At 34.8% G+C, this 24,913-nt stretch overlaps 2 protein-coding genes across 8 annotated transcripts; one reads left to right on the top strand and one right to left on the bottom strand.

Moving 5' to 3' along the window:
* The first annotated feature begins 183 nt into the window (after positions 1–183).
* On the top strand, positions 184–5,007 carry Skp2 (S-phase kinase-associated protein 2). Its single transcript, XM_066402070.1, has 8 exons — positions 184–409; positions 466–700; positions 2,344–2,455; positions 2,508–2,731; positions 2,786–3,069; positions 3,126–3,253; positions 3,307–3,466; positions 3,529–5,007. Exons 1-8 carry the CDS (start codon positions 351–353, stop codon positions 3,719–3,721), a joined length of 1,395 nt encoding a protein of 464 aa, XP_066258167.1. The 5' UTR covers positions 184–350; the 3' UTR covers positions 3,722–5,007.
* Positions 5,008–6,506: 1,499 nt separating this feature from the next.
* On the bottom strand, positions 6,507–24,002 carry LOC136416708 (transcription factor cwo-like). 7 transcript variants are annotated; one of them, XM_066402017.1, is made up of 6 exons: positions 23,523–24,002; positions 13,747–13,812; positions 12,837–12,918; positions 11,682–11,887; positions 10,770–11,246; positions 6,507–8,280 (listed from the first exon to the last, which is right to left on the bottom strand). In XM_066402017.1, exons 1-6 carry the CDS (start codon positions 23,582–23,584, stop codon positions 7,851–7,853), a joined length of 1,323 nt encoding a protein of 440 aa, XP_066258114.1. In that variant the 5' UTR covers positions 23,585–24,002; the 3' UTR covers positions 6,507–7,850. The 7 variants fall into 7 exon arrangements, with proteins under 7 accessions (XP_066258114.1, XP_066258115.1, XP_066258120.1 ...); XM_066402018.1 differs by lacking the exon at positions 23,523–24,002 and adding an exon at positions 20,895–21,307; XM_066402023.1 differs by lacking the exon at positions 23,523–24,002 and adding an exon at positions 20,895–21,304 and having other exon boundaries at positions 13,573–13,812.
* Positions 24,003–24,913: the final 911 nt, after the last annotated feature.

Raw genomic sequence — 24,913 nt, 5'->3', positions numbered from 1 at the left:
ATTCCCGTACAGTGTTGCCACGTTAATGTGATCACGTATGTATATAAAAAGAATGGTTCAATTGCATCGCAAAACTAGTGGAACGCAACGTGTCCGGAAAATCCATTTTAAGCCAATCAAGAGAGAGCATGTTTGACATTTCGCTCTTTGCTATTTGTGCCAATTTCCGCTCTAGGTGACGGAATTAATTGTCAATCCATTCGAACCTAACCTCACATTTTACTTTATTTTTTCCGGGTTTTAGTTTGAAATTGGGTTCTGGGAGGGAATAGAGACAAGGAACTTTCAAAACCTTAAAATTACCGGGAATATGCAAATTTCAATTAAAATTTACCAGAATTCGTAAAGCCATGTCTCACCAAGGGATTTTACAGCCTGTAGATGCCAATGTAAGCCATTCCCCTGCACGGTAAGTTTTATTAACATCTCCATTCATGAGTCCCAATTTTATTCTGATTTTGAAAGGAAACGTGCACGATTTAACGAGTTCGCAATAGAGGAGGAGAAGCCCCCTCTGTGGACTTTAACTAGTGGGGATGTGGTGCTTCATGAAATTTATGATCATGGAATTGGTAGGCTGGATTGTGATTCTGAAGATGTGGTAAATGACACTGAAGAGGACACAATCTTTAATAAAAACATTAATGTTGGTGTGGATGTGTCTTGTGCTTCTATGACACCAGAAACTAGGGGAAAGCAGGTAGGATTTTATGGATTCTCTGGTCAATTTATTAAATAACACATTATTGTTTGTGTAGTATTGACGAAGTAAAACAGAGCATTATTCTAAGTTAACTTATGCTAGCAAATTAACATTAGTTGACATATTCACAATGTTTTTCTTCAACATACAATTTCCACTTGTTAGCTTGTACCATTAATTTGCAGTGTCCTTATGGCCTGGGATGAGTCTTGTTCAGTTTTGGTCCCCAAATATTTAAATCTCCATTGCAGGCCTCAATTTGAAATTTCTCTTCATCCAAAAAATGTCAATAACATTAGTAATCATTATTTATCTATTTTTTCTACAAACATACACTCAAATAATATACTTCTTGGGAGAGAATCTTCATGGAATTTCTTTTGTAAAAATTTCAAAATTTGCTGTTTGCAAATCTTTCAACTCCTTATAATTACCAGCAATGGATATTGATAATGTTAGTCATGTGATATCATATATAAATGACTATGCTGTTCCTACCGTTGCAAAATTGTACAATATGTCTTGACTAGAGTTTTTATTCTCAAAAATATTAAAATTGAAACTCTTAATGAATTTCAACCAATAAATAAATTACCAATTCTTGAAAAACATTTTAAAGGATTATATCTGGCTATTAGTGTTAGAGATATTTTCCTATCAATCCAATCAGGTATTAAATCTAAGCATAATACTGTAATGACCCTCACAAAGATTGTACACATATTTCATACAACATGGATCTGTCACTCAGTAGCTGCTTAGTCTTGTTTAATTATTCCAAGACTTGATGTGACATAGAATCATTGTTGATAGCTAAATTGATTAAGTCAATGGATTCTCAGAAGAAATTTGTAAGTGATTTGGTAATTATTTTTAAGATAGAATTTAAGTTGTTGAATTGGTCTGGATCACACCTGATTCACTGCTGTTAAACATTTATACTGCAAGTTTCGCCAGATCCATCAGTATACAGATGTCACAGAAGTGTTCTACAAGTTTCCTCCTGAAATGGTTTATTTATTCATAAATTTAAAAATATATATATATATATATATATATATATATACACACATCTCATGCTTACATATCATTAATGCTTTGTAGATATAGATAATTCGTAACATAGTATTTTTGATTGATATTCTATTCAATAAATTAAACAGATCCAAGTTCATTGAACGGCAAGATTTGGAAATTTGAGGTTAATTTGGGATGTATTGCATTAATAAGTTTTACAATTTGATCTAGGTGCTGATGAATATATCACTGTATCATTGGACCAACATTTAAGGCCAAGTCTATCAATAAGTCAAATACCCTCAAGCCATAGCTTAGTTCCTTGGGACGTCATACTCTCAAAAGAGTTCCTAAAACTGTACTGCTCCCTTCATTTTTATTATTATAATATGTGCAAATAGCTAAGAGTATTCACAGCTTCATGTCCCAGTTGATTATTTTTCATTGAGGAATATTCTCACTATGTTGTCTGTTTTGATGAGGTGTTGAGGAAGATCTGTTTTATTATCCTCCACCTGATTTACTACTAACATACTAATAAAGTTCAATATTCCTATCTGATACACATATTTAATCATGTGATAATTAGTAACAAATACTTACATGATTTGTTGGATTTTCAGCTTTCCATATTAGAATCAACACTTACCAAAGAGTCGCGAGATAAACTATCATCAGGGGATTGGGACAATTTATTAGCAAGCACTACTACTATTAAACCAACAGATAAAACTAGTAAGTATCAGATTTAAATTCCATATTACGTACATCTAGTAGTTTCTTTTAGACTATTTTAATCTCCTGAGTGACGAGGTGATTATACACATCTTTAAATGGTTGCCAAAGAGTTGCTTGAAAGACATAGCACTGTGTTGTAAAAGATTTAATCTTTTAACTTATGATGAAAGCTTATGGACTCGAATGGATGTTTCCAACAAACATTTAAAGTCTGGAGTACTGGGTGTCATTCTAAGCAAACAAGTAATTGTACTGAGACTGGCTCGATCCGAGGTAGAAGCCTATAGAGTTCTTACAAACGTACAAATATAATTATGCACATTTTAGATATTAGGGAAGCCAATACTACCTGGATGCAAAGCCTATTTAGAGGATTTTCGATCTCGTTTATTATACTTAGATTTAAGTATGGCTTATATATCCAAATCGAGTTTGGTGGAGCTGTTTAAGAAATGCCGAAGACTGAAAAAACTAAGTTTGGAGAATATTCCCTTAAACGATGAGGTTTTACTGGCCTTGTCAGCCAATAAGGATATTGAAGTTATTAATTTTGCCATGTGTAGTGGGATATACGAAGATGGGCTGAAATATTTGTTGACAAATTGTAGGCAGTAAGTTTATTTATTACTTATTTACTTCCAGAACTATGTGGGACTTCTCTTTGTAGAATTAGAGAGCTAAACATATCCTGGACCTATTTAACTGCTGCCAGTATTCGCTTTGTTTGTGAAAATTTGCCTCCCAGTATGGATAGATTGAACTTTTCCGGCTGTAAAAAGCTAATGCATGATCACTGTGAGTTTTAGGAAATATTCAAACTGATGTAGATGAAATAAAGCCATTTTCAGATGTCTCAATATTAGTGTCAAGTTGCCCTAAATTACGAGAGCTCGATTTGTCCGATTGTACAGCTTTGACTGGAGAGTCAGTGAGACATATCACATTACTTGAGAATTTAAAGTTTGTGTCACTCTCCAGGTGCTATTTAATTCCTTATAAGGCATTTTCGTAAGTTGTTTTCAAATTAAGTCCAATAGTTTTTTTTTCAAATGCTCATCCATACGTTACAGATCTCTGAGAAAACTAGCTAATCTCTCCTACTTGGATATACACGGAGGGTACATCGAGGGTGAAGATTTGAAGGAAGTCCAATCGTTTTTAAGCTCATCTGTTCAAATCAACCAATTTAAGTTCAGCTCGGTGGCGAGACCCACTGTGGGGATGCGTAGGAGCAGCATTTGGAATATGCGGGTGCGAGACTAATGCCTCAAAATAATTATTTAGTCAAGTTCATGGGCTGGTTTGTTACAGTACGAGTTTTTTACAGACGAGGTAACAAAGAGAGCCAAGTATGGAAAGTGTTAACAAATACTGTAACAATACCTAATGGACGTGTATCATGTATTATTTTATTTCATACTGTCACCTAATTTGCAAAAGGTTTGTATTTTAGATCGAAGCAATGTTTCTTGAAAATATGGCGAACGCAATACATATTTATATTTGTGGGTTACAGTCGATCGCAGTTAGCTATCAAAACCTGTCAACGGCAAATGCAGTTACTATTTATTTTGGTGGATGTTACAATGATGCAAGTTTTTCAAAATGACTGCAATTTTTCGGCCACAGATCACTGCAGTCCAGCGCAGAGTAAACAGGTTTATCTGGACAGTATGAAATAAAATGCAAGTTAAGAACGAATGATTTGTTACTGTGATTTTCGATAATAAAGACTGTGGCGGTCGGACTTAATTAGGATTTTTTAATTTGATTCATATTATTTTGATTTCTTTCTCAGTTGAAATTTGTTCTGTGGATGCGAAATTAAACAATGTGTCTACAGAGTGATCTAGTTTTCATGGTTCAGTATTGCTATCTCCTAAACTGTTAGAGTTCAAAGATTAGTTAAATGAAACAGAAGTAGTTAAATTTACTAGTAAGCAAAAATTCGAAAAATGCCATTTTTTAATATTAGTTTCCGTCAAGAAATGAAACGCTGTTATTCGACTCTTGGTCCATAGCTCATTGAATGTGTTGGCTGTAATTCGTAAGCAATGCAATGGTCGGGCTAATCCGGTCTTCCGGCAGATTAGCTAAAACTCTAATGATATAATAAATATTATCGAAAGCTTAGTACTTTAAGAGCTTTTCTTCTTACCGCCCAAGAACTGAAAACTCGATTATTCTGAAAATTTTTTTACAGATTTTGGTTTTCCCCAGTATTTCGTAAGCTAAAGGAAATTTGGCAACACCGTTCGAATCTTAGTTCGCCATTAGATTTAAGAACTTTTGTCTTGTGTAACCGACTTTCTAATTCTTAATTTAGAAGATAGCAATAGTGAACTATGGGAATTGGACCACCCTGTATGTGAATCGAATTATGTACTGGAAAAATAACGTAACGCAAAGTAAAAAAAATGCACGCTGTGCAACTTTCTTATCAGCCGTTTACTTATCACGTTGATTTATAAACCTGCCCCGTATGTTCGAACTCGTTTAACCTTCTTATACAGAGACCTGCAACAGTGGCTCAGCTTTCGATTGTTCAAAACTATTAGAGTTGAGGATTTACAGTATAAAAGAACTGATTTTAGGAAAATACTTTTATATACACTGAGTGGTTTAAAAAAGTGTATCAATCTTAAATTATGTTTTTTTTTCAATTTTATTATATTTGTTATTTTCTAGTAAGGGATTCATAGATTGTGTCCAATATAAAGATTTTCAACATGAAAATGAAATTATCATTACCGAATTACCTTTTTATATCTCCTATAAGTAGAAATATTTAAATTTAAATACATCTATATTTCATATTGGACACATTATATATAATTTCGTGTCGTGCATCGTTTTCGCAGTTCGATTGGCGAGCTCTACACTCGCAAATAAGCTGTAAAGTTTTTTGGATAGTTGGAAGCCATTTTATGTTGTTATCGTTCGTCCTATGACTGGTACCTTTGTAAAAGAAGATTGTAGAGTTTTTTGTATGTTATAATACCGATATTGTTTCTTAGATGACTCAGTCGAATGGTCGCACACTAAACAAGTGGTTCGTTATACGGGATAAACTAATAATCGAGTGTTATTTGTTTAAAAAATGAGATGTGTCGGTAGTGTAGCTCACATTTAATGACTGACCGTGGGTGTTGTGTAACTGATATTTAGTAAGTAAACTTTATACTTTATTTCAAAAACTTTCGAAGATAGATATAGGACGTGCTTGATAAGCCTGGCTTAAAATCACCCAGGCAACCCAAGCAGAAAAGAAAATTGGGTGTGTCCTATTAAAAAGAAAATATACACTTTTTAGATCCCCTGTATATGTAGAAATATTTATCTAACACTAGTAGTTTTATAGGGCTCAGAGGCTGGTGCACTATTACAGGACTCCCTGTACACGTTACGTTAAATCTATATAGAATTCCCTGAAAGTTTGGTAAATTATTTAGCATTATGCTCTCGTCCAAGTTTTAGAATATCTATAGCTTTTTATTTATTTTTATTGTAATGCATAATTCTTTTTTTAATATAATATACAGAACAAGTTTTTTACGTTGAAAGAAGTAAACAGTTTTATTTCCGTAATGGAATCAGAATATTAAGTCGAATATTAAGTTTCGAACGAGACACGTATCATGACTGAATTGGGATAAAAATTGCGAGTAAAGCACTACGAAGATGATCGCGTGGCTGTTGAAACACGGTCAATTTTTTTAGCCCAAAGCGGCGTTTTAAAATTTAACTTGTTTGGGAAGTTTGCGAGTTGTTTTCACCTTCTTAACTCTCTCCGGTTTTCATTCTGATTAGACATATACACCGCTATCATACACCTCAAAATGCTGCAAACGACCTTAATACAGTGAACACTGCTACACAATCGCAGCAGGGTTTCGAACTCCTGAGTAACGTGTCCAGAGGTCTGCTAGGCGTTTTATCAGCACTCTCGCCATGCTCATTGCCCTCGTCAGGGCGCTCATTTCGGGATAGGTAAAACATTTTGTTTTTTAAATTTAACAGGACATTACGAAACAAAAAAGATACACCGTTGGTATATTTCTGCAACATTTAATAACATTTAAAACACATCAATAAAAACATTTTTACAGTTATTTTCATCGTTTAAAATATAAGGCCTTGGGTACAGAAAAAACTGATTCGTCAATCATTTTAGGTGGTATAGTAGTGGCACAATCATATGACTTAGAGCGAATTATGCTGTTTTGCACTAGACCTTTAAACACATTTATTTTGATGCAGCCATAAGGCAAAATTAAAAGTCCTTTGAAAATGCACCATTTGCAAGCACCCCGCCTTGCTAATTAAGTTTCTAATATCGTTTATATGTGTAGAGAAATAATCGAAGTTAAGCTGGTAATCCTTGCATTGCAAAGGCACACAAGACTCATGTAGAGCAACCTGAACTGATAACTATAATACGGGATAAAACCTCGACCGCAATAATAGTCTATCATGCACCAAGGCCGCGAAATGTATTTTTATAACCTGAACGTCAAATTTAAGACGTGGGGGCCATAAGGACTTCACCACCGCGGTGCGTACACGATTTTTTCCACTACCGGAGTTAACCATAAAATTACAATAAACTAAATTAAGCATAAATTAAATTCAGTACGCAAAAAGACAATACGCCCTGAATCATAACATCAACGGTGACGCGTCATTTGACACTCATTTCTATGGCAACGATAATAAAATGACAATGAGGACGATGACGACATTGTAGCCGATTGACTCGTCTAGGCATGAATAATAAGCCGCATGCGCGACATTATTAACCAGGTTTTCAACTGTTTTTATAAAACGCTCATTACAATCGTTCAACGCGCCCAAAAATGGCATCTTTTAAAGCTAGTAGTGGAAAAAACCCTTTATCTCAGCTCATTTTAGGCTGCAGACATTAGGCATATGAAAAAATGTGTTGTTATGAAAAATTGTACAAGGTTGTTATGTATGAGCAACGAAAATTCTATGTGTGAAGGCATTTAATGCATGGAATCTCCGTATATATGCGTAGGTACTAATTGATGGTCCACATTGACCCTCTTTTAGAATTGATTCATCTTAAACATAACACGTCGTACCATTAATATTACATGATTCACAGCCTTTTCTTCTATCAAGCAACACATTTTAACCGATTTAGTTCACTCTGTCATTACTTACCCTGCACCTAGAGACTGCTCGACTGCGCAGACTCGAAAACTTATTACATATTTAAAACGTACAGGTGACTGTTCAAAAAATATCGGCTTTACTTTACATTTCTCCTATTATCGGCGAACGTACAAATGTCAGTCTTGTAAAATTCCCCTGACCATCACAGCCTTTAAGCAATTTTGTTTCAACCACATTTTCCCATTACTCAAATTTAATTCCAGTTATTGTTAAATTCGAACTTGCACTTGCTATCGTTGTTGTTGTTCCTCAAGTCGCTGTTGAAATTGTGCAAGAAGTTCACGTTTATCGTTACGGGGTGCAGGACGACGTTTTGCATTTGTGGTAGGGTCTCTATCAGGTTGTAATTTTTCAAATACGGGACCAGCGTCTTGTAATCTATGGATAAGGGTATGTAGTAAGAACCCTTGGTGTGTAGGACGAAGATGGGCACATCGAAGTTGGTTTCTGTTGTATTTGATACGGCTATTGTGGGGGAAAACCGTTGGATGGCGTCTCCTTGCGGGGTGCCCGGCTTGTGTTGGGGGTTGGCCATGACATCAGGGGTGGATTGCCCTTGAGTGGTTTCACTCTCAGAAATACGTGTGCATGCCTCGCTGCAGGGCGGAGAACTTTGATTGGAGCTAAAAATGAAATTGACCACTGAACTGTTTTGCTAAAACTGAAATTTTGCATTTTTCACTCTTCCATGGTCCGTAGCCCGTTAATGGTTTGAAATAGAATAAGCCGTGAAGATTCGTTGTAACGCTTGGGCAATAAACGTAAAAACTTCAAGTTGTTTCGCGGGAGGTGATGAACGGTAGATGCAGAGAGCTCATTAAGAAATTGGACATTAAACATCTCACTAACAAATGAGTTAACCCCAGACATGCTCTCTAATGGAAAGGCATCTCTGACTTTTTCATGCCTACTTAAGGTTTTTTTAATGATCACCCTTAACAATACGCGCACCCTGGTGTGGTTGTCACAGTTATGCTAATCGTTTACGCAATACTATGACGCACATTATTACGCACAATTTGAATCTTCTTTACACACACATTTATTTATAATTGCTGATTTTCGGTCATAGAGGTTATCCATACGTAATTTATAATTTACTTGTATAGGAAAAGAAAAAATGGAGTTAAATCCAGACTGCATGAAACTTATATCAGGACATACATAGGACTGATATATTTCATTGTTTCATTCAAAGGTCCTTGTAAAGGACTTTTTATGCCTTCTTACGATCATATCTTATTATCATCATCTTACATGGTGTCCTAAATAAAGTAAGTTTCACGGGGGCTTATGGAAATAGTAAGAAATGCGAAGTGATTCAAATTAGAAAAAAAAGTACATTCTTGTGACCATTCAGAAATATTCTAAAATTAAAAATATGTACGGGGGTTATCACAATACGATCAAAAAAATTAAAATTGTGATTTTCAAAATTCATAAATTATGAATAATTTATTATTTTTGAGTAAATTTTGGGGTAAACTCTAGGGAATTTGGCAGTTTACTGTTATCGACAACTGGCAACCGAATGGCGTTCTCAAAAATGTCTTCAGACCATCTAAAATGGCTTTTTAACCATGTATGACAAAGAGGCCCTTGAACCTATGAAAGTAGAAAAAAATAAATCAAAGCATCATTTCACCTCAGCTGGCTTTGAATTTACTCAGATGGTTTATGCATAATTTGTGATTTTTAAAAATCGCAGTTTCAAGTTTTTGCTCATATTTTAGCAACTCCTGTAAATATTTTTAATTTTGTAACTTTTTCTGAATGGGCAACTTTTTTCTAATTTGAGCTACCTAGTGCCTTTACCGTTTCTACAATCCCCATGGAACTTACTTAATTTGAGACATCCCGTATTCAGTGGCTTCCAGTTTCAGAGTTACTAATTTATGTCACATTTGAACAACAAACACATCTGACACTGGCATTACTTTGGCAAGCAATCAACGTTTCTACTGAGAAGTTTCTGAATATCTGAAGGATCTGTATTATGAACTGTACGGTATTAAACGTAGTTCTACCCGAGCAGGATACGTACGTACGTACGCGTATCGCTGCGATCGTCGTAAATGCAAAATTGGAATTACGTATGACATTTACGTCATTTTGGACGCAATACGGACACGTTCGTGGTTTTACTTTAAACGTCTCTTGTTAGGGTATGATTTTTCGTTTGAGATATCGCAAAAATGTACATATATTATTTTTTAATTTGAATTGATCTCTAACCATTTTCACGCATAAATCCGTCACGTACAGAAGAAATTCGCAGATTGTTTCATTAATGCATCACGCGAGTGCTTACATTGCTATGGGTGTGTTTATCTCATTTTCTGGCTAGTCACTGATACTAATAGAACTCATCTTCACTAACTTGAGCATGTTATTTACATTTTAAGGCTTCTACATTGCTGTAGGCATAATTAAAACAATAGGTAAAAACAGCGATAAATCAATATGTCACTTCCTATAGATTATATCCAGTTTATATTCCGTTTATGACTACTTTTAAATATTAATCTAGAGGAAAACTTCAGGTCGTTGCACACAAATCGTAGGATAAATAATATTTATTGTAATTTATTATTAGCATCATTTTTGACCTGGGTCAATGGCAAATGACAAAACTTTATTTATTTAGTTATATTATTATAGCTTTACAATGACCAAATTAAATATTAGCATTAGCAAAATGTTTTGAACTTAAAATGTAAATTCGAACGTACTAACCCTTTCTTGACGTCAAAGTGACGTAAATTGACAGGTTCGTTAAGTAAACCTACACGTATTAAAGGCTCAGATCAACGTCACTTTAGTTTTGGCTACGTTCCGTAATTATTCTGATTATTGACTATTTTTTGTTATATGTACATTCTTAAAGCAAACTTTTTGGTATAGTTGATGACTTTTCGTGTCGAGTTTAATAGTATGTTATAGCCTCAAGACTGCGAATGTATATTATTATTATATACTACATATGTAACCATGGTGTACATCCGGTTTGTTTCACTACTAGATTTAACTCGATTTCATAAAATTGCACCCAATGATGGTGTCTTTTATAGCTAATGCTAGAAAAAACCTATATGTATAGATGTCTACTTACTTTTGGCTTTCATAAATGGTAACCGAACTTCTACAATCGTCATCCATTTTCTGCCTTTTGGGCACCTCATGCGCGCTCAGGTCCTGTGTGAATCTTAGCTTGATGTTGGTCTTGTATTTGTACGACATTCCGCTGTTTCCCTCTTTTTCCAAGTCGTCTGACTTAGGGGTACGCACCGTAAACACCGCATGGGCGTCGTTGCTGTTACTGTTGCTGTTCTCCGGCTCGGCTTTCGGAATGGAAAATTCTGTGACTTTTGCTTGACTGTTGCCGGATCCGTTGCGGATAAATGAAGGAACCTGAGTAGAGAACGTAGGCACTGACTCCAAGGGGGGAGAACCTGGAGCCTTGGAAATCTGTTCACAGTGCTTCTGCAGATGATTTAGTAGGCGCAAGCATAAGGGTTCCCGTGGATGATGGTTTTCGATTTCTACCATGAACCGCATTACTTCAGCGATGCACTCTTGGTATCCCAATCTGCAATAAAATGTTTTGTGTCATTTAGGTTATCATTTTAAGGATTGAGCAGATCCATATCATACATAAATCTAGATAAGTGGAACATGATTCATTAACTTAAGTCTTAAAAAATAGTAAATTGTGATTTTTTTTTATATTCGTACCAAATCTTCTTGACATTATGGAAAACGTAATTCATTCTTGCTCGTTTTTTTCACCTTTGATTTGCATTAAATATAGTTACTCTCTTTGATTCTGATAAAGGCAGTGGCAATGTACAGTCAACCTCAAACGTATAGAACACATTTAATCCAAAATATTCTACAAAAACAATTTTTATCTAATCAAATGGCAAAGATCATGAACATATTAATTAATCACGTTTCTGTTATTTATTTCTCAATTAAATGGTGACGAAATAGACCAGAGAATTAATTTGTAAATTGTACTTGCCTGTAGTGCTCGAGAGAACTGATCCTCTCTTGAGTCTGAAGGTGTTTCATGTGCTTGATGGCCATTTCAATGATCTCTGTTTTTTCGATCCGCCCTCTGCCCTTCTTCAAGTAGTCAGTGGGAATCAAACGGGACAAATCGGCCAGGCAATTGTTCATTCTATCACGTCTCCTTTTTTCGATTATTCGATGAGACATGGGATCTTGCTATAATGGTGAATAATAATTTTATAGTGCGAACACAACAAAAACTACTTAGCAATTAAATTTGTTGAAACTAAAAGGTTTTTAATCACATGAATGTAAGGTGATAGAAGGGGAGAAAAAGATTAATAAAGCTTTGGGTTAATTTAAGTTTTTGAATTGTAGTGAGAAAGTAAAGACCTATAACTGATAATCAGGTATATTATAAGGTGTTTTCCTAGCTGCGCAACCCACTTTGGTTTGGAATAGGTCTGCAATTTCGGAACAAGAAAGGTCCCCCTACAACCCTTCGCAACCCTTACCTTAGTTTGAAGCGCTATAGAGGTAAACGTGAAAAATTTGTGATGATTTACTCAGTGTGTTCTCAATAGCAATGACTCCAAAAGACCAACTCTCATTATTTTTGCCACTCTCCCTCAAAATCCCCTCTCGGGGATGCAGTAATTGACGATTGAGTTTGCGAGAGTTAGTCTAAAAGAAGTATTGGTAGGTATATGAAGCGCAACTGTGAGAACCACAATGCAAAGTTTCAACTGGGAATCTCTCCCGATTTAACATAGAAACGATCACACTAAGTGGTATGAAAACAACCCAATAAAAACTCTCTTGGATAGTGTATTTCGTAAGCACTTATAATTTATACAAAAGTAGGTAACGTAACTTATGACCAGTATACACTTAGGGTGCCATTTAACTTCGAGGGGCCCCTCGTGGAGATCACGTTTGGTCCGTTTTCTGATCTCCGCGCGTGTGGGAACTAGCTTCATCCCACCCTGGCAGACTTAACACTTAGGGCAGCCGTGCTGTCAGAGGGTAAATGTCTTTTATTCTTTTTTCGTTTACTTACACGATCGTTACGAATTTAGCTAGGAATACATTTTTGACCTTTGGCATTTTTTTTTCGTATGGGTATGTCCTAAAATATATTGTCCGGGGCTATTGTGATACTTACCCGAGCCACTTTACTACTTTTCTTGTACGGGCCGTATTCACAATCATCTTCACTGCAAGTTGCAGTGGAAAAGTTTAAATTTCTGATAAAAGAAAAGAATTAATGAGTATGATTTCTAAAAACTGCTACACTTAATAAATGTAAATAACAAGTTAAGACTACAAGTTATTGGACCTGGAAAAAGTAACTGTAAAATCTCTAAAACACGTCAAATGAAGCGTCCTTCGCAGATCAGGAGGTGATTTAGAGATTTCACGAGTGTGGTGTTGAGTGAACGCCGAGGTCATAAACTGCAGTAAATGAACACATCTGGATAATCGTTAGGCACCTAAGAGTCCACTCGGTATACTTTTTCTATATTCCGCGGGTGCTTCTCAGAAACGGTTCGCCTCTATTAAAATCTTGACATATACAACAACTGACAGTATTTCATGATGTCCGGTTTGACCGGAAGTGACATCAACTTCTCAATTTTAAACTGAAAGTTTCACCGCTTCACCAGAAACACCGCGTATATAATTTTTTTTTATTTTTGAGGCACTCATCAAGGTGTCTCAATAATAAAAAGAAAATGAACATGACTCCCAAATCCCATCAACCGATTTCTAGCACCGAAAGTGCCTTCAAAATCGATTGACAAATTCGGAACAATTTCGACAACTAAAACTAAAAACCAAATATGCGACAAAACAGAACTGAGTCTGTTTCATAGCAGGGGGAATGTGTCTATTATTACCATTCAAAAGTGATGGCAAAAACGCACATCTGTCTGCTTATTACCGTAAATGGGTTGCTAACACAGCTGCGGAATAAGCCCTTTTTGTCTAAAAATTTGAAAATAGTTTTGCTAAACGCCTGCGGAAATTGAGAAGCAAATCAAGTTCATTGGGGGTGGGAAAGTGATACTTACGAGTCGCAGTACGGATATACGGCACGGTCATCTTTAAGCCTGACGGGTTCCTCGTTTGTAAGGCATCTGAAAAGAAAGAATTACAATAATTAATCAATAACATTCTTTATGATTTACTAGTTCATCATCAAACCGTGCGAGTTGGAAAGTGAGGTAATTCTAAGAAAAAACTTCATGTAATATTTAGTTGCTTAACGAGTGCGAGAACTGACTCTTTACCCCACGCTCATTGATTAGCAATTGAGTGCGGTAAAGACCCTTTCGCACGTATGCGAAACTAATGATTAACGTAACAAGCGAAGGAAATAACTTTTAACGCACGAGCGTGAAATGTTGCACGCGAGCTACAAGCGAGGGCGGTAATCACACAACTGTGTACTGTTTTTTTCACGACCATAGACCATATACAAAAAAATAATAACATAAAATACTTTAATCCACCAAGACTCCAATACTACGTCATCGATGTAGATCTGCGCATGAACACATTGGCGATTAATCGATGGTTTTGATATTTTTTAACATTCTGTTAAATACTATCTATGTATATTATCGAAGTTGGCACGTTTTAGCTATTTTGGATATACGTAGGATCTAGCTAAGGTCTGGGTAACGACATATTTTATCTAATTGACTGATATAATATATATATATATATGATGATATAATAGCTCTTTTAGCCAAAATTTACGCTGTGCCTATATTTTTTTGTTTTTCCTAACGCGCGTGTGCGTTAGCATTTGATTTCGTGACTACTACTTACGTTCGTTATGTTTATAGCGATAGAGGATCGTTGGAAATATGTTTTTCCATCCACTATTAAAAGCAATGAATATTTGATGTTATAAATGATTGAATTATTAATTAATTAGTCATTTATACGGGAAATGTTGAAATCCACTGACCACTTAAATAATTGAAATCGGACTTAGTTTTATTTGAATGAAGTTTTTCCGTAAAATTACTGTCTCTTTTATGTGTTGCATTCTCATGGTGAACGAATATCCCCGCTCGTGTAAATAAATTATTTACGTTAATCAGAATTGAATTTGACGCAGTCGAAATTATGAAAATTATCCGAGGTAAACGTAACCAGTTGATTTTGATGTAATTCGTTAGAAGTCGATATATGGTGGGTTGTCCACTATTAAGTATTCTTTATATCGTTCATGAACATCTTTATGATCTATCCATAATCCTCATTTAATTACATTTTCTTTCACAGTTCATGGAAGTTTCATTAGCTAATTATACTATTTTTTGCTTTGGACATTAAAACTCTTGAAAATGATTCTGGATAAATGTAGCTAATAGGACACTGTTTTAAGGCGATATGTGGTGGCTTGCCTAAATTAACGTTTTATTTCTTCTACGTTGACTGTGTTAATAACGTTCATGATTATCCTTACTCATCCTAAACATATCAGAAATTACTTTCAAAAATTTTAAAATCATGAAAACTTACTGATCCTTGTGAATAGTAGGTTCATGATATTCAAGAATATACAGGGTGTTACAAATTAGTAGGCCAATCTGCTAATCACCGATTCTTTGAGAGAAAATAAGTCGGCTTTCCTTATGCGACTTTTTTCTTTGGCGTTTTATACTCACTATACAGAGTGTTAAAGTTATTAAAAAATTAATTTATTTGGTTAATAATTTCGGTACTTCTTATCGTATTTTAATAAAATTTTGTAGTCATGCACAGTTCGATGAGGCGTTCTTTTCCTATAATTTAGGTAAAAAAAATTTAAACCGGAGAAGGGAAATTGGGGGTCACGGACACGTCTCCCCCCCAAACTTTTTTTTGCGCGCGCCAATGGTGAACGTGTTTAATTTTTTAAACTAAATATTCTTTTATTTTAATTTTTTCATTCTTGTAAAATTTTGATTTACCGCTTACTTTAGAAGATATTCCAGCATATTGCCTCCCCCTCCTATGGTCCCCATGGTACCCATTTTTCATTTATGTATATCGGGAACGTATCGATCATTTATTCCGGTACAAAATGTACGTTGAGTTACTATTGAAAAATCTAGTAGATATCTGTGATGATGCGTATTGAAGAAGAGGGCAATTATATTGAACATTTAATTTAGATTCGTTCAGTCCATTTAGTTGTAGTATTATTATTTATTTTTAACTTTCCAAAATCGTTGTCCGTTTGCTGAAATATCTCAATTTACATAAAATTGAATAAAATCTAGAAGAAATACTTAAGAAAAGGTCTGTTTTACTTATAACATTTAAGATAAGTATGTGACAATATATCGTGTATTTAAAGATACGTTTCCGATATACTAAACGAAAAATAGTTACGGTGTATTGAAAGGCAATATGCTGGAATATCTTCTAAAGTAAGCGGTAAATCAAAATTTTACAAGAATGAAAAAATTAAGATAAAAGAATATTTAGTTTAAAAAATTAAACACGTTCACCATTAACGCGAGCAAAAAAAAAGTTTGGGGGGGGGGGGACGTGTCCGTGACCCCCAATTTCCCTTCTCCGGTTAAAATTTTTTTTTACCTAAATTATAGGAAAAGAACGCCTCATCGAACTGTGCATCACTACAAAATTTCATTAAAATACGATAAGAAGTAACGAAGTTATTAACCAAATAAATTAATTTTTTAATAAATTTAACACTCTGTATAGTGAGTATAAAACGCTAAAGAAAAAAGTCGCATAAGGAAAGTCTACTTATTTTCGCTCAAAGAATCCGTGGTTAGCGGATTGGCCTACTAATTTGTAACACCCTGTATAGGGTATCTCATCAAAACCACCTAAAAGATTAAAATTCACATACTAAATACGATATTCTATTTAAATAAATAAATACTAAGTGGTATCTTGCAAAATATAGCGAAAAACGTTTTAAACATTTTAATGCTCCCTGGGGCAAGTTAAGGAAGCAATGGTGCAAGAACTTTAATAATCCCTACTAAAGCATTAGAGATATAGGCAAAGCCTAAATTCGCAATTGCAGTATATGTTGTATATTTATACAGGATGTTTTTAATTAGTGTCTGATATTTCACAGGACGATTCCTGGGGTATTTTTAAGATAAAAAGTTCATATAAGCGTGGGTCCGCAAAGCCTTACTTATCGAGCTACAGGGTGTTAAACATTTATTTTTATTTTTGTTTTTTCTAACTAATTTTTGAAACAGTATCGAATTTGGACGAAACTTAGTACTTAGTGGTTTTGTAACATGAGAAACTTAAACTTTATCTTAGTTTCACTCTTACATGTAGAAAGCGTTACCTACATGTTTTTGCCTCTTTTGAAGAGTTATAACTTTTTCATGTACGCTTGTATCACATTTTTCAGCAAAAAAATCAATTCCTCTATCATTTTTACATAAAAAAGGTATTTTTATCAAATGTCGCTATGAACAACCGTTTTCGAGATATTTTGATTTAAAGTAGTTGACGCATGTGTTTTTCAAAAAGTGAAACTACAATATTGTGTAAAATATTTTTTTTAAATTGACACAAAAAATTTTAAGCGCTAATTTTTAAACAACAATAAACGAAGAAACACATTTATAAAAAATTAAATCAAAATCACAACAAATGCCGAAAATGCCCACCTCCTTCCTGTATGCACCTATCCAATCTTCGTCTCATTGACTCCCGCACTCTTTGGAAAATACATTAACTATTTTGAATCGTTCTATAAGAGCTTGTTATTCAATTTCTTAGCTCTTGTTCATTCTAAGTAGGTATTTGGTAAACTAAGGTTTTTAGATATCCCAAAGGAAATAATCTAAACGGTTAAGACCTAGTGACCTAGGGGGCCATGGTTGAAGCCCTCCTCGGCCTGCCCAACGATTATTGAAAATTCGATTCAGAAATTCTCGCGCCTGTATACTAAAGTGTGCCGGGGCACCGTCATGCATAAACCATTTCAGCAACCATTTCATTTCGTAGTCTAAGTGGCACATCTTCCAATAAAATAGGCAAATCATCTTAAAGAATATCTCTCGCCGTTTAATCTTTGCGGAAGAAAGAATGGATCTATCAAATAATCTCCAAGTAATCCTGCTCACACGTTAACAAAGAACTGTTCTTGGAAATGTGATTCCTGCATTGCATGTGGGTTTTCCTCTGACCACAAGTGATTGTTGTGAATATTGCGTATAGCCTTGCGTAAAAAACTTACTTCGTCGGTAAACAGAATTTGATTTTGAATAAGGCATTGGAGAAAGCAGCGTCAGAAGTTTAAGCGTAATGGAAAGTCCCGGGGGAAGAGTGCCTGAACTCTTTGAATGTGATAGGAGTATAATAAATTCTCAATTAAAATTTTCCGTATGAGAATATGAGAAACATTTAACGCCAGCGCTATTTTTCTGCTACTTGTTTCCGGGCGTTCTCCTACCAAATTAAAAACTGCTTCCTCGGTTTCTGGGCTTCTTATCGCCCAATGTGCACCCGAGAGGTGACTAGCATTCTTAAAAGTTCCTGTTTCCCTTAATTGAATACGAATTCTTGAAAACGTTTTTGAAATAGGAGTTGTGCGGTTCAGATAACGCTCTTGACATAAACGTTTCCATTAGCAAGTCCGTATGTAAAATTGATGTTAGCAAACTTAGCACTGGTAACGTTTACCATTTTTTGAAAAATTCTCACAATAATAATGATTACTACTATGATTGTTATTACTTATTGCACAAAAACAACACTGCGGAATAAACTTACTGGGGTACTTGATCCATGTTTAAAATCACTTACTTATGTAGCGCTCTCTACATGTAAGAGTGGAATTAAGATAAAATCTAAATTTCACATGTTACAAAACCCTGAAGTACCAAGTTTCGTCCAAATTCGATACTGTCTAAAAAATTGCTTAGTAAAAACAAAAATAGATTTTTAACACCCTGTAGCTCGATAAGTAAGGCTTTGCGGACCCACGCTTATATGAACTTTTTATCTTAAAAATACACCAGGAATCGTCCTGTGAAATATCGGACACTTATTAAAAACACCCTGTATATATGTACATCGACTAAAACCAATAATAAAAATAGTATTATTCCAAGACTCAGTAAGGTGCCTGCAGGTTAAATAAATAAATTATCTAGCATTTATACGTGTGACGTTGTATTATACCTACTTATTAAATATGACTTAGTACGTTTTGTAATCAAGATTCAATGGCTAAGGGTATGATTTGACAAAAAGAGATACAATATTTGTTTAAGGTATTACATTAAAGTCATGGTTAATAAAGCGATTCAACATTTAAATTCAACATCGTATTATATTCTAACACAACTTGTTGTTTTTGTTAGCACCCACTACTCATCTTGCTAAATTTATACCGTAGTTTTCCATAATAATTTAATTATTATTATTAACACGTAAGTATTTATGTATACAGGGTGTCCCAAATAAAGTGAGTTCCATGGGGATTATGGAAGCGGTAAGAGATACAAGGTGACTCAAATTAGAAAAAAGAAGCGCAGTTTTATGCCCATTCAGAAAATGTTCTAAATTTAAAAATATGCACAGGGGTTGTCAAAATATGAGCAAAAAACTGAAAACTGCAATTTTCGAAAATCATAAATTATAAGTACACTGTTTGAGTAAATTGTACCAAATTTGGCAGTTCCTTATTATCGACAACTGCCAATTGAATGGCGTTTTCAGAATTTTTCCAGGCCTTCTAGATTTCGAGAAATTATATCCAACTTTGTTATTTCTTATGGCCGCCATATTGGATTTTGGTGCCATCGAATAGACAATAAAAAAAAGTTTTTTTAACCATGTATTACAAAGGTGCCCTTGGACCTACCAAAGTAAGAAAAATAAATAAAAACATTTTTCACCTTAGTAGGCTTAGAAACAAGTGTTTTAGTGTTGCTAATCAAAGAGCAGTAATGTACGACGTATTCTGTTTAATGGGACAATAAAAACTTAATACGTTTTTTTTAGTATTAACGCAATTACAATTCCATAGGTTTTATCAAAAATAACAAAGAAACACAACGAAGGAATTGGTACCTTTACTTACCATGAGTAGAAATTACTAATCCTAATAAAAAAATCCTAATCCCTATAAAAACTGTTCAAATATTTCTCCATTATGATTAACACAAACTCTACAGCGCTTATACCCTGTATATGACCTCTCACTTAATGAAAACGGGTATTTTGTGCAAACTTGAGTTTAATGTACATATTATACTCCTGCTGTTTTATAAGTAACTTATTAAAAGTTGAAGTGGCGGAAATACAATATTGTTTCAGTATTGCAGTGACGGGCATTTGTCCCTACAGTACCCAATTATCATTGTTGTAACAGGTTTGCCACAGGCGAGGTTCCCTTGTGCTGAATTAATTCTATCATCTCACCTCTAGATGTGATATAATATTTTCTCCATTCTCTAAAATCACTACCAGTAATATCGTAAAATTGATTTTTTTTAATCTGTCCCAAATCTTCTTGTTATCATGGTGAACGTACCGTCATGCATTTTTTAAATGATCTTTAGATATAGTCATGAGAGATATGATGTATATATTGTAATGTGAAGTAATATTTTGCATTAAATGACATTAACGTTGCCTGTTTTATTGAGACTGATAAACATAGTAGCAGATCTATGACCCTGAAATTCGCTTCTATTGTTGCTATTACTAGTTGGATTCCCAGGCACAGCAGTACCTCTTGATCTGTCACTGACGCTCAGGTGGAATTCTCTTTAGCAGTCATGCTGTTGTCTTATTTATTGCTAGTTCTAATAAAACACATAAAACCATATATATCTAAAAAGGGGATACAATTTTAAAATTCGCAACAAATCTTCTATACATTATAGTGAGCGCAATTGGTCATACCCTTGATAGCTCCTTTAGAATCAGTCGTTATGGTCGTAACATTTTATATGAAACGTCATTAAAATTGTCTCCTACTGATGCTGATAAATACACGAGAGAACATATGGCCGGCCAGTTCGATACTTTACTCGGGGACCCTCTTATTATCATCATGTCCACCACTGATTATTTATTTTGACCAAAATTCATAAAAATTGTTGCTCTTCCACTGTACGTAGAAGAGATAAGATTATTATTCATATCTGACTGTTTTTATCATTTAAAAAAATCAAATATACACATTTCCTGTAAATAAGACACTTACCGATATCCAGGGTAAGCAAGAATCATGTTTGAGTCCTTGCGCCAAGTCTAAGTGCAAAGGGGCGTAGAATCGACTCTCAAAGTTTCTCTAATAATCCGATAACACAACTAGTATTGTTACGCAACAATTAACAAAGTTCACTAATGATACACTTCGAGCGAAGCAACCAATCGCTTCGACACACGTGAAGTTAAAAAGCTGAACAGTGACAAACGGAGTACTTATAAAGAGGTCAGAGCAAACAATCTGATAAACCGAATTAGACGATGCTTGATTGGAAAACACAACACTGCACGTGATCTTAGTGATAACGTCGATGCGGATTATGTTGTATTGTTATTCGAAAAACGAATTTGTCACATGACTGGACACATGATACTGCGAGTTGCTCTTTCTTTGCGATAATTGACACCACGTTACCATCGCCCGAGTGTGGCTGACGAATTTAGATAATGGAATAACAATAATATTTCCGGTGAATTATGGTGAAATTGTTTCACGCCATGGTACTATGAATTAACATTCTGCTGTATACGTGGTGCGTCGAACAAAAACACATTGTTTTATATTTGCTTTTAGCATATAGGATTAGTTAACGAAATTGTTAAAACATGTTATCAACGTTTTGCTCATTTTTTTGCAACGAGTTAAGTAATAAGTACACATAAATAACAAGTGTATTCAAATTTGTTTGAGCTCATGTAATGATGGAACCTTTCGAAGATAATCACGCGGACAAATAGTGGAGTCAGTAATAATGATAATACTTATATTATTATTACTGCATCATTTTTAGATAATTTAAAAACATGCTTTCATTCAGGTTTATTAGTTTTTATTGCCAATTTATTTAGATAGATTGGGATAGAATTACAAAAATAATTATTTAACTTTCCTTAAATGAGAAAACGTAGGCTTTATGAAACCATTCTAGGTGATGATGCCTGAATCTAAGATACAAAAAGGAGCATGGATGTGCGTTCACCATAATATCAAGAAGATTTAGTATGATCAACGTTGATCATAACGGATGACAATTTAGAAAATTTAGCAGCAGGCAGTGAACCGTAGATGTAAGGTGCTAATTAAACCAAACTTAAAAATAGTAATTTTCCTAATAAGTACAAAAAGACATTTGCCGTAAAAGTTAGGAACATTTTTTTCTATAAAGATAATGTGTCCTCGGAGAACCACTTACTCTCTTTAGTTAACAAATGCCACGAGTAATGATTGCAGAAAGTAACTATTAATGTGACTTTACAAAGTAATACCGGCAACACAGCGTCTAATTTGGTTCCCGTACTAGTGCCCAAAGTACAACTCTACACAGGTGAATGGAAAATAATATATTGTTTAACGAGTGACGAAAATAGTATTTCCTGTCGCTGAAATAGAAAATTATTTTCAACGATTAATACACTAAATTTTGTATAAATCCTGCATGGTACAAAGTATACGTAATTAAATTATTCACTTTACTGGGATTCAATTTTTAAAATAGGCTTCTCACATACTTCTAACAAAATGAGTGGCAGCCCGCCACTCATAGGGGTATAATAAAATTTTATCAATTTCCCGCCTAAAGATTCCTGAACATCCTGTAAAATTGGTGAATGGATTAGAAAATAAATAGCGACATCCCGAGCCTAGAGAGTTAACTTTTCTACAAGATTTAAGTTTTGAAAAATTCTGAGAGCTAAATTAACGGGAATTTCCTAACGAAATTTCATTAGGTTGTGACCTGAAGGTTCCTCAGTGATCTGTTATTCTGGTGAATGAAATAGAGGATGAATAGTGGCGTCGCAAGCTCGAGTCTTGAGAGGTAACTTTTAATACAAGTTTTAGATTATGTTCTATTAAATTTTGAGTTATTCTTTAAGACAAAGTTAAAAGAGTCTTATTAAGTTTCTCAGCAACTTTAACAATACCTTAGGTCATAAACAATGGCAAAGTCGTCTTTTTTACATGGTCGTAGAAAAATAATAAAATTTAATGGAAACTTTAAATGAAACGTACGGTTTATTGTTAGTGTCTGAAATATTCGCAACATGTGTAAATCCCGCGAGATAAACATAGTCAATTAGCTTCTTCAGGTGGCTAAATGGTGGGCTGCCTGCTTCCTATACTCAGGTGTGTTAGTGACTACATTTAATTAAGTAAGGTAATTAAGCACAATTTGGTATGATTTTCAAGTTCCGACTGGCAATAATTAAAAAATACGATTTAATGACACCAAACTTTAATTTCTCAATTGTTCCAACGAATGATAAGTAAATATTCAACGGATGCATCTTTCACGGTATTAAATCGTGCCTGCCCAGAAAATCGTTGTTGGGAACTGTACATATTGATGAAATTAATGAGTGTGTCTAGCCGAGCATATTATTATTGTAAAGGCAATAAGTGTGTCTACGTGCAATAACCACCTTATACTGAGTTATATTCCGATTCTATAAATAGTGCGCCGATCATTTTTAAACATAACGATATAGGCAATATCTGTTCAGACGTTGTATTTACGTCACTGCAGTTGGTTCCTTATCTCTCCCTAAAGGACAGTTTGGTGGAAACGTTGATTCGAACCATAATTACTCGTTGGTCAATATTAAACGGGGCAGGGTCGCTTACCTTTCGTATTTGACTCGCTGCAAATTGGAATTCTCTTCCCAGTAAGCGTGGGTGATATCCATATCGCGGTAAGGAACAATTGCTTCACTGGTCAACGTTAATCCAGAGATTGACCACTTTCTAGTGACAATCAGGTCACATCTATGAAGGCTTCAATGGGGACGCTTTTGGTAGTAGTTTGAGCCGCTAATGGCTGTTTACAAACACATCGATAGATTTCCTATTATCAGCGCTCACCAATTTTAGTGATTACTCCTCCGTTCGAGTATGTCGTGGACTGGTAGAAACGGGTAAACACGCTGTAGTACACGTGAAACAATCGCGTATCTCAGACTGTCGCGGATCTGGCATCTCTCTTCGACTGCAGCTACGTGACCGTGTCGAACACCGCAGGAAAATTTAATATTAGAATGTCATAATTCAAATCAATACTTTATTTTCTCCTCAACGTAAATATCGTGCCGTGACGGTGCAAACGCGCAGCTACGAGGTGCGACAACGGCGACAAAGGAAACCCGGAAAAATCGTCCTCAGAAGAAAGTGTGTGCCTCAGACCAGAGGCGAACCCGAAACGCACGTCCTAGCTTGAACCTCGGGAAATTGCACATGATCTAAATCAGGGATCACGTTTGAAGTATCGTGGAGGACCACGTGAACGCGCACTTTTATTCCCAGCCTACCGCAGTCTTATCTCTGAGTTTATTGCAAAACCGATTGACACATCATTACGCTTATTCTGACAGGTTGAACTGCCTACATACAGGGTCCGCCTCTAGGAGCTGACACAATCCGCATGTGGAAAATTACGAGTTTGATGTACTTTTTTTAATTTGCGTTTTTGCTTTCTGGAAAAACTCGACGCTGTAAAAATGTTTTTAGCCTGATGTGGCTTTGGATCAAACCCGAAACTGGCCCTTGCTTCATTTTTTTCTAATGGCGGTTGTTTTAATGGAAACGGCTTTTTCGTCGAAAATAAACGTAAGCTCATAAGCGTAATGCCGATTCTCAACCGCTTTTGCTTTATTTTTATTTTTACGATTTTCTGGACACTTCCAGCGCTTTACTAAAACTCAACATCTACAAAACTATTTGACGTAAGTTCATGAACTAAACGTTAAATAATTGGAAATTTAACAGATTTTTATAAACAATTAAAGAATTAAGAAAAATATTTGAAAAAAACCACTCTGTTGGAATACTTCCAGATGTAGATTACAAGCTTGGTTTGCATTATAATAATGCTTAACACCTAAAGTTAAGAGTTTGTACAATCGGCAGAAAGACCAGTTTGGTTGATAGTTTTTTCCGAGGAAATAAAAAGTTTTTGAAAAAAGTTATTGAAATTTACTTTTTTTTAAATTAAAAAGTCATTTTTTGGAATAGCACCCTAC

This window comes from Euwallacea similis, chromosome 24 (assembly GCF_039881205.1).
Source record: "Euwallacea similis isolate ESF13 chromosome 24, ESF131.1, whole genome shotgun sequence".
NCBI classification, from domain to species: Eukaryota; Metazoa; Arthropoda; class Insecta; order Coleoptera; family Curculionidae; genus Euwallacea; species Euwallacea similis.
Note: the sequence above shows the minus strand (reverse complement) of the source record. Positions and strands in the feature narration are given on the sequence as shown.

Bases quoted from the DNA above. Each gene is read 5' to 3' on its own strand.
- Skp2 (XM_066402070.1), top strand. From the start codon at position 351: ATGTCTCACCAAGGGATTTTACAGCCTGTAGATGCCAATGTAAGCCAT. The intron at 410-465 runs GTAAGTTTTATT...TGATTTTGAAAG, and splicing joins GTAAGCCATTCCCCTGCACG to GAAACGTGCACGATTTAACG. The intron at 3,254-3,306 runs GTGAGTTTTAGG...AGCCATTTTCAG, and splicing joins AAAGCTAATGCATGATCACT to ATGTCTCAATATTAGTGTCA.
- LOC136416708 (XM_066402017.1), bottom strand. From the start codon at position 23,584: ATGGATATCACCCACGCTTACTGGGAAGAGAATTCCAATTTGCAGCGA. The intron at 11,888-12,836 runs GTAAGTATCACA...TCACCATTATAG, and splicing joins AAAGTAGTAAAGTGGCTCGG to CAAGATCCCATGTCTCATCG. The intron at 8,281-10,769 runs GTAAGTAGACAT...TTTCATTTTTAG, and splicing joins ACCATTTATGAAAGCCAAAA to CTCCAATCAAAGTTCTCCGC.